Source organism: Armigeres subalbatus, chromosome 2, assembly GCF_024139115.2.
Source record: "Armigeres subalbatus isolate Guangzhou_Male chromosome 2, GZ_Asu_2, whole genome shotgun sequence".
Lineage (NCBI taxonomy): Eukaryota > Metazoa > Arthropoda > Insecta > Diptera > Culicidae > Armigeres > Armigeres subalbatus.
This window is the reverse complement of record NC_085140.1, coordinates 183,800,068-183,809,243: the sequence shown is the minus strand read 5'-3', so window position 1 is coordinate 183,809,243 and position 9,176 is coordinate 183,800,068. Positions and strand designations below refer to the sequence as shown.

The window sequence follows — 9,176 nt, the reverse complement described above, 5'->3', positions numbered from 1 at the left end:
GTTAATAATCTTAAGTTTCAATAAAATAAGCAAAATGGTGGAGAGTGTCCGAGTCGATTGATATATAATTCATAAAAATCCATCGAAAGGTAAAGGCGCTAGAAACGTTCAAAATCTTCCCTTCCAGCGTAACGCTCTCGATTTCCAAAAATCTAAATGACACCCAGTATAGTAAAGAAAGACGTAAGTCCTACGTCAAAATAAAGCAGGAAAAATCTCTGAGAAATGTTGTGAGGTAAATTTTGCTATAGAAGCTTTTTTTCAAAATTATGACTCAAAATATTGTCACACACAATGAGCCAAGACAATCCCATGCAGTTCAGGACTAGTAGTTCAAATTAGTGTTACATTTTACTTAAGTTTGTAACGAGCATGTCGTTTCATGTTTTATTGTTCAATATACTCGTAATATCCGTTATTTATTTAAATTAATTTAGTAATTTGCCAAAACAGTTGAACCAGTCTAGAGCCCAAAATACAAATTCACTACATTAGCGTTCATTCTGTTCATGAGCGACACTCGCAAGAAGCGCAAAACAAAATTGATTATGTGAGTTCCTACTGACGTTGTGAGCGGCCGTGGGAATTGATTGCCCCTAAAAATGATTAAATCTGCCGGGTGGCTTGTAGCACATGCTATCGCCCGCGTGCATCGACCCGTTGGGAATCCTTTCAGGATGCGTTGACCTTTGGCGTTTTCTTTCCACCTAAGATTTTGGGGCCGAACAGCGAGATGGATGATTGAAGCTGTTCGTGGAAAGAGACGCAAACATGCGCGAATATGATTATTTAGAGCGCGAGAGTAATTTTCGGAATCACGAAATTATCTTCGTGATGTCCGGTGATGCAATTTGCAATTTGGCGGTTAATCTGAGGATTCCCAAGTTGATCAAGTTCACTTCGAACTGATCCGTGGAAGAGGCAGGAGTGGCCCAAAGTTCTCGCGCCGTGGTGTCTTTTCAAAGGTGACATGAAGAATAGTCAGTTAGTAGAGCTTAATTAATACCTGTTTAAATTCCTTTCCTTAGTTTGTAGAATCGTGTGTGCTATTGTGAAAAGGCGGTGTGTTATCGTGTGTCGCTTCGTGCAATTAAAGGTAATTCGTGCTTATTTGTGCTAAATGTGATGTTAAATTACCCCGTAGAACGTGCATTAAATTATTTCAAAGGTTTCTTGCCAAGCCGTTAATCCGTCCGTGGCACCGCCACCGAACTCCCAGTGGCCATTTCTGACCCCACTGTTAGGCTCAGAAGTTCTCCAGGGACACGCCGGAAGAGGGACGCTTCCGTTTCTACGCTCCCTAGGCAGGACGAACCAGCAAGCGCAATCGCATTTCCGTTCCCCTAGTGACGACTAGGGAAACCTCGACGCACGTGTCGCGTCGCGCGCAATCGACGTAAGTTAATCCGATGTTCGAGTGAACCGACCGCCAACCAGCAGCAGAAAGGCAATCCGCCTACCCCGGCGGCAACAGAGCATCGTCGTCGTACGAGAGCGCAGCAGCGAATTCACCGCCACCCCCTTTCCGTTCATCCGGCGGCGTCATCATCGTCACCGAAGAAGGTCTGTGAGTACCCACCACCTATTATATTCATGCGCATGACAATTTAATTCACGCCGCAACACAGTTTCCGTTGCGTGGCGTGCACGGCCGTTTTTATAAGACCGTGAATTGAACATTCCGTGAATCGAAAACCCGTTGCGTTCGCAGGGCGAACGAGAGATTCAATAGCACGTTGTTCGTTATGCACACCTAGCCAAAGCACACACACGATAGGTAGACAGGGACCATAGCATGGGAAAGGTTGAGAGAGAATAGGAAGAGAAGAGCGAAGAGAAATGAACACTGATGTAGAAAGATAGATGTAAGAAATAAAGCTCAATATGTTTGGATAAAAGCTTGTCTTTTCGATGCGTAAGGTAGAAACATTTCAAGAGTAGCGTACGAGAAATGAGAAAGCGGACGGATAGATCCAGGCAATAAATGTTGGTTCCAATTAAGTGAAATGAGTTGAGTGTTTTTCATGTCACACGTGTCCCGTTTGTAGTTTTTTGTTGTAGAAATTGTTTTACTGGGGAGGTTGGCTCCGAAACCAACCGGTCAACATTTTTGTCGGACACGGGTCGGTTCGATTGGGAATTTCGGGATACTTGCCGGTGATGATAAAATCCCCTTTATATAATTCATCACTGGCCGATAATTATAATCTTGTTCTAGATAATTATACTCATAAACCGCATTAGTAGCGTTTCTTTTTGTGGACAGTTTCAGTCAGCCATCTTACTTCCCGGACCAAATTTAAAACTGAGCCTTCTTCCCCTGAAAGGTCTCAACGGTCGGGCAACCCAAATATTGGTGGATGGTCTCCCTCGGGAGTGGCGCTTAAGCCATCTCACTTTTAAGCCGGGAAGGTCAGTAAGGCTGACGGTTATAAGTTCATTTAATTTTCTTTTTTCATTCTTAGAATTAGTAGTTGGTTCGGGTTAGTGAGTATCGTTGCGGCCGTTTTCAAATGATAGCTCATACCTTGGATGTTTGGCGGGGATCCGCCGGCGAGATGCTGGGAAGCGATGGTCTTGTTCATTCCGGCATCGGTAGAGGAATGCCTGATTCCCCAGGTTGCTTGGTGCCCCAAAGGGGGGGGTTCGGATTCGGCCGGGGAAGAGCTGGAACTTCGGCTTTCGTGGCACCCCAAGGACGAGGGTCGATTCCGGCTGAGGAAGAGCTGGAACTTTAGGTTTCTTGGCGCCTCTAGGACAAGGGTCGATTTCGGCCGAGGAAGAGCTGGATCTCCGGGTCGCTTTGCGCCCTGTCCACGATGGGACTGCCGTAGGGTTCACGCCGGGACTAGTTCCCACTGGGGTGACAGGATGTGCCCGTCCGATGCGGAGCTCCGCCGTCGGCCCGAGAAAGGGGTTTCTTTAATCCGGCGATTTTACGAGCGGCCGGGCTGGAGATGAGTATTCCAAAATGGACAAATGGACGGTGTTCGTCCTCGAAGAGGTTCGTTCCGTGATGGGCCCGAAAGACCACGTGGCTAAGTGCGTACCAGCGGCTCACTTCTTGGTGTTCGTACGCGGGACTTCGAGTTGGCGGAAATGGGTGTACTCCTTCTAAAAAGGATCGGTCGGCTTAGGACCCACGCCGGGCTCAGAACAGTTCCTAGCGGTCACAATGAACTCGGGCCAACACTTTCACAGTGCTACCACCAATCGACTACCTCGTCTATCGCCTCGCTTTCCTTCCTCCTCGCTCTCTCTCCTTCTTTTCGCCCGGGTTTTCTTCCAATTTTCCAATCGCCTCGATGGTAGGAGTAGTTGCAGCATTAGTGGGTACACGATGAAGACGGAATACACAGCTAGTCGGCAATTTACCCGTGTATTCCGCCTTTTTGGGTACTTCATGCGTAGTCTCACAATTTTTGGATTTTCTTAATTGGTTAAGGATTACATGCATGGGTATCTCATTGTTGACGCATTCGGTAACAGTTTTTATTACACGAGAACATTGAAAAACAACAACCTTTTTTTAACAACCTTATTTGCTGGAATATTGAAAACGCACGTTATTTCCTCAACATGGAACATCTATTACGATATTGATAACGCACTTTAGCTTCAAAGTAAGGATACGATGCATAAAATTGCATATAACATAAAGTCGTTAAGAAATGTCAGTGACCTCGGACCTTATTGACCGGTCCGGTTATCTTAGATACCGCACCAACCGTGTCCTTAATCATCAGAAAATGAACAGAATAGAGTTTTTAGTAGAACTACAACATACCTCAAGCCCTTCAGTCGATATTTTGATACTGCTACTTTGTACTACTTCCGTCCGTCCAAACACCTTCTATCCGTCCATACTCCTTCCGCCCATCCGTATCCATTCCGTCCGTTCGTGTTCCTTCCATCCGTCCGTACTCCTTCTGTCTGTCCGTATTCCTTCCGTCAGTCCGTACTCCTTCCGTCCGTCCGTACTCGTTCCATCCGTCCGTACTCCTTCCGTCCGTCCGTACTCCGTCCTTCTGTCCGCCCGAACACCTTCCGTCCGTCCGTATTTCTTCCGCCCGTCCATACAAATTCCGTTCGTCCATACACCTTTCGTCCTTCCGCCCTTCCGTCCGTCCGAACACCTTCCGCCCATCCGTATTCCTTCCGTCCGTCCGTACTCCTTCCGTCCATTCATATTCCTTCCGTCCGTCCGTATTCCTTCCGTCCGTCCGTACTCCTTCCGTCCGTCCATACATCTTCCGTCCGTCCGTACTCCTTCCATCCATCCGTACTCTTTCCGCCCGCCCGTATTATTTCCGTCTGTCCGTCCTTCCTTCCATACGAACACCTTCCGTCCTTACACCTTCCATCCGTCCGAAATATTCTGAAGTTCAGCTTGTAAGGTATGCATCAATGGCCTCTGAAATGTCTTCGGTAATCATCAACATTCTTCTAAACAGACCCTTAGATGGCTGTTAAGATATGTAAGACTGCGTTTCAATGCATGCAAGGTCATCCAAAACGTTCTTGAGTTCAATCAGATATACGGTTTTGAAGAAGCGTAATCCGTGTTTCAGAATAAGCTCAGATCATCCTGCAAAGTTCAAGGAAATCATTTGGAAATATATGACATGCTCCACATCGATATTCGTGCGTGTCTGCTATTCAACATTGCTTTGGAGGAAGTAATACGAAGGGCAGGGATTGGTACGCGTGGTACGATTTTCACGAAGTCCGTCCCGCTATTTGGTTTCACCGACGACATTGATATCACGTAACTTTGAGAAGATGGAAGAAACCGTCTTCAGACTAAAGAGGGAAGCAAAGCGGATCGGACTAGTCATCAATACGTCGAAGACGAAGTACATAACAGAAGAGACTCAACTGAGAACAATGTTAGCCATCCACCATGAGTTTGTATTGGTGGTGACGAAATCGAGGGGGTTGAATAATTCGTGTACTTGGGCTCACAGTTGGGATGAGCTTTGAGAGGACTAGAATTAAAGTACAAGCGGCCAAGTTTAATGGACGATCTGTTTCCAACCAGAAAACCGTCCAGGTACATTGTCGACAGGAAGGTCAAAGGAACTGCAAAATACGGCTCGATATTATTGAAACAATGTCACGCCATATGTGCACAAACTATCAAACCCGCGTACTGCCATCGAAAGCATAATTAACCCATATTTATGGGATTGTTATGCTTGCAGCGGTAGCGTAATCCAGCCAGCATCTCTACGAACTGGAGAAAACCTCCTTCGCAACAGACAACTTGCTGGAAAACCATACATGCGGACTCCGCATATGCCTCTTCCCTTTCGGTACCGCGTTCACGTGAGTTGCAAGAACCTCCGGATGAGATAAGGCTCCACTGCTTACCCTAGCAGACTAAGCCGGCTACGAATACAACTGACTGGTTTGTAGTACCTACAGACTAGCGGCTGGGATGGAGTACGCAATTGGGTATCAAATTATATCCTTATGCTCCATGGGTGAAAAGGTAGAAACCTCACAGTACTATGCAAATACTTAATATTTCTTGGCGGAAATATTCTTAGGGGGATTTAATGCCAATTTCTTCTTCTTTTCCTTCCTAATAAATATTATTTTTAATGAGCATTCTAACTTGGTTCTCCCTTTCAGAAAAAACTGAGCTACGCTTTTCTTGCTCCGATAAAAATACAACTCGTACATTATTTATTTATTTAGAAAGTGTGCTACGGCTAATTATTCTCAATATCATAGACTTAATTAAAAATGTTATTGAACTCCAACACCTAAAAAACTTACTATTGTTCACGTATCACCAATTTGCACAACTGCCTCCCAAGCGTCATTCTTCTTTCCACAATTGCCATGCAAAATTACTCAATCAGCTAGGCGCGCTACAGTTATTTACACATTGAGCAGCGCCGCAAAAAACACGATCCGCACCAGCGATCAATCGATCTGGTTTGTTTTGCCAACCAGTTCATCGACTTTCAACGAAAGCGCAAACACACGACAAACCTAACGCTGCTAGTTGATGTTGGCGGCAGATCATTTGTCACAGCCGGATTTTCCTGGGCCCTTCGCTCCATCGCACTGCTCCAGCGCAATCGATGGCAATTGTCGTGGCGAATATCGTATCTGCACGCTCCACCGGCGTACAGAGAACGTGTTAATAAACGAGTTCTCAATGCGCACGATGAAATCTACCATCGGCAATCGATTGAATAATTATTAATGAACTCTTCCGCCGTCTTCTTCGTCGTTTCAGCTTCACAGATTAGTCTCTCTAAGAAGTGAATAAATACTCTAAACTCTGAAAAACTGCGGACGTTAGACTCATTTCTGGTTGCTGCGGCGGTTATCTTAATCTGTGCCAACCGGGCTGAAAATGTTTGCACCATTCATTCATTGCACCTCATCTACCTATTGCTTCCCTATTAGATGCTTCGTCATAGCTCCAAAGGATGATGTATGAATGTGAAGCAGGCGAAATAAAATAGTTAAGCGGCAATGACTCCAGACCGTCTCGATCGTCGGCACAGTTATGAAGACGAAAGCCGGAAAGCGACCATTGAGGATAGCAGGACTGTCTGCGGAACAGCCCCGGCGCATAATCAGCTGATTTGCTTTCGGTCGAATGGTATGGCTAGAAAAGAGTGACCAATGAAATGGCAATATTTACTCAATCGGATCAATTATCTTCTAGTGGCTCAACCTGGAAACCCCGTGAAACACTCATTCACGTGCTATTGCAACGGGCGACAGTGCGATCTGAAGTTTGTGATAACAGTTGCATCGCTCGGGAAATTATGCAACAGGTTTTCCCCCGGCCTGGAACTCTCCCGCCCGGCAACCATTGCAATGCTGGATCAGTCAGACCAGACAATATTAATGGGGCAACTTTTGTCCACCGCACCGAGTGGAACAAGTGTATTTAAAACCGAGCATTTATTGATATAATCGAATTTAAGAGCTCGTTCGAACCTTGCGAATCGAAAAGCAATTCAAAAACCAAAGGTAGGTAATTGTCGCACTGGCCTTCTTGCTTCGACGAGTAACCCGGGGCGTTCGGCAACAGCAGCTACCAGAGCTCAATAGACCCTTCCCGTTGAGCATGAGCATCAATTTTATATCTTTTTTTAAAAAACAAGATACGATTACGGGGAAAAAAATCAATTTGTTACGAAGTTTAGAAAAGTGAGGGTGTAGAATCACACCTCTAAAATATATTGCATTTTTGTAGTTTCCTGTTGAGCATAAAATTTTTATTTGAACTAAGACACGCAAAATTAAATAATTTTCTAAATAAATGTCATTAAATTTACAACGATTTACTGAAATATTGTTATTGACAATACATTTGATGTGTTTTGAGGATACCTAGTGAATAAAATTAGAAATAATATGTAGAAGTTTTTGAAATACATTTAATGACTTAAAAATAAATAAAAACAATATGGCTTACTGCGGTAAGTTTCCTCTAAAAATTAACGGGATGCAATTCGAACTATATTCTCTTCACAGGATGGATCAATTATTAAACTTTATTTACACTGAAATACAATGCACATGGAATTAAAGAGATTCAGTGCGTTGTAATTGCCCATAAATTACGATTAAGCGTAATTAAAAAAGTCTATTATTAAGCTGGTATGAATATTTCTCCTTTGGTCAGGATGGGAAGGTACTAAGAAACAGCAAATTGAGCTCGATATGAAGTAATTGAGGTGTTCAAGCGAATATGATAGTTGTGTGTGGTAAACAGATGGGAAAAGCACTTACTGTACAGAGCAATCGGCAAAGTGAGGCGTGATACTGCTTCTTTTTACTGCATATTCCTTGATTTATGAGACTTAAAGAGAGCAAAACAAAGCGTTCAATAAAAATCCGGACTCTGTTTTGAAAATTAACGTCAGTGGTTAATTGCAAGGATACCGGTGATAATTTCATATGAAACATGTTTTACGTTCAATTTAATAATTTTATATTTTAAAACAAAGTATCAACACAGAAATAGCATTTAAAAACTGATATATTGCGAAGAAAATTTAATGCTAATCAAACATAAAATTAACAGTAAAATCATAAATGATATATGAGAGCTTCGGAATGGCAGAGCCACTAATAAAGGTCTGTCGAAATGGTAACCGTTGGGGGTGACTGTATAAATCAGCGAGTAACTTGTTCTTGTAAGAAAAGAGTGAACTGGAGCTGACAACAGTCGATTTAAAGACACCAAGTGGCTATTGCTCCTTCACTAGCATTATCCAGGTTTCTAGTCCATTCACGACTAATGATATTTTTTCCTTGAATCTTTTCCCGTCATATAAATACTTTGTGTTAGAACAAAGATGGAAGAAAAAGAAAGAAAAAAGAAGGAAGAAGGAAGAAAGAAGAAGGAAGCAGTAGGAAGGAACAAGGAAGAAGGAAGAGGGATGAAGGAAGAAGGCAGAATGAAGAATGAAGAATGAAGAAAGAAGGAAACGAAGGAAGAAGGAAGAAAGAAAAAATGGAAGAAAGAAGAAAAAAGAAGTAAGGAGGAAGAAGGAAGAAGAAAGAAGTTGCGTTGGTAACGGAGAAGGTCCGAAAAGAAAAAGCATAAAAACTACCATTGCTGGCCACGCCCATCTTCTCCGTTACAAGGAAAGGGAAGGAAATGATGATATGACATCTACTTAACAAGAGGCCAGCGACTCACCGACGCTCTCATAGATGTCAAGAAGTTGGAGGTTTGGGAGGGAAGTTTGTTTTAGGAATCATCATATATAAGCAAATGATAAAAGAATGCATTATTGTCAAATTTTCAGGATATGAATGTTCCCAAATGGGTACTTGCACAAAACTTCACGCGGCGAATGACTGTCGAAAGGTACGGCCGCGCCAAATGATACACCGCAATGCTACTCACCCATAAGAATCAAGTAAACGGGGTGTAGAAAGCGCGCCGGTACCTTTCATGAAGGATTCGTTGCGTGCAATTTTTAGAAAATCAGACAATAATACGTTGGGCGTTATTCTGCTGAGAAAGTTATTGTAACTCCGTTCTCCATTGTGTTCCTCTTCCTGAGATGGGGCAAGGTATTTAATCTGTGTCCTGGCTTATAAGCCTAGGTTCAAGCGCCATTGCTCGCTCAGAAGTAAGAAGAAAGAAGTAAAAAGGAAGAACAAAGAAGGAAGAAATAAGGAGGAAG

At 43.5% G+C, this 9,176-nt stretch overlaps 1 protein-coding gene and 1 long non-coding RNA gene across 2 annotated transcripts; both read left to right on the top strand.

Annotated features, from left to right (window-relative positions):
• The first annotated feature begins 634 nt into the window (after positions 1–634).
• Positions 635–1,290, top strand: LOC134215602 (uncharacterized). The gene is made up of 3 exons (XR_009980238.1): positions 635–965; positions 1,029–1,096; positions 1,169–1,290. It is a non-coding gene; the product is annotated as an uncharacterized LOC134215602 (long non-coding RNA).
• A 4,546-nt stretch (positions 1,291–5,836) lies between these two features.
• Positions 5,837–7,320, top strand: LOC134215601 (uncharacterized). Its single transcript, XM_062694753.1, has 2 exons — positions 5,837–6,625; positions 6,692–7,320. Exons 1-2 carry the CDS (start codon positions 6,496–6,498, stop codon positions 6,943–6,945), a joined length of 384 nt encoding a protein of 127 aa, XP_062550737.1. The 5' UTR covers positions 5,837–6,495; the 3' UTR covers positions 6,946–7,320.
• The last annotated feature ends 1,856 nt before the right edge of the window (positions 7,321–9,176 follow it).

What these genes read in the sequence shown, in the direction of transcription:
- LOC134215601 (XM_062694753.1), top strand. Translation starts at nt 6,496, where the DNA reads ATGACTCCAGACCGTCTCGATCGTCGGCACAGTTATGAAGACGAAAGC. An exon ending in GATTTGCTTTCGGTCGAATG is followed by an intron (nt 6,626 to 6,691) that starts GTATGGCTAGAA and finishes ATTATCTTCTAG; the next exon opens with TGGCTCAACCTGGAAACCCC.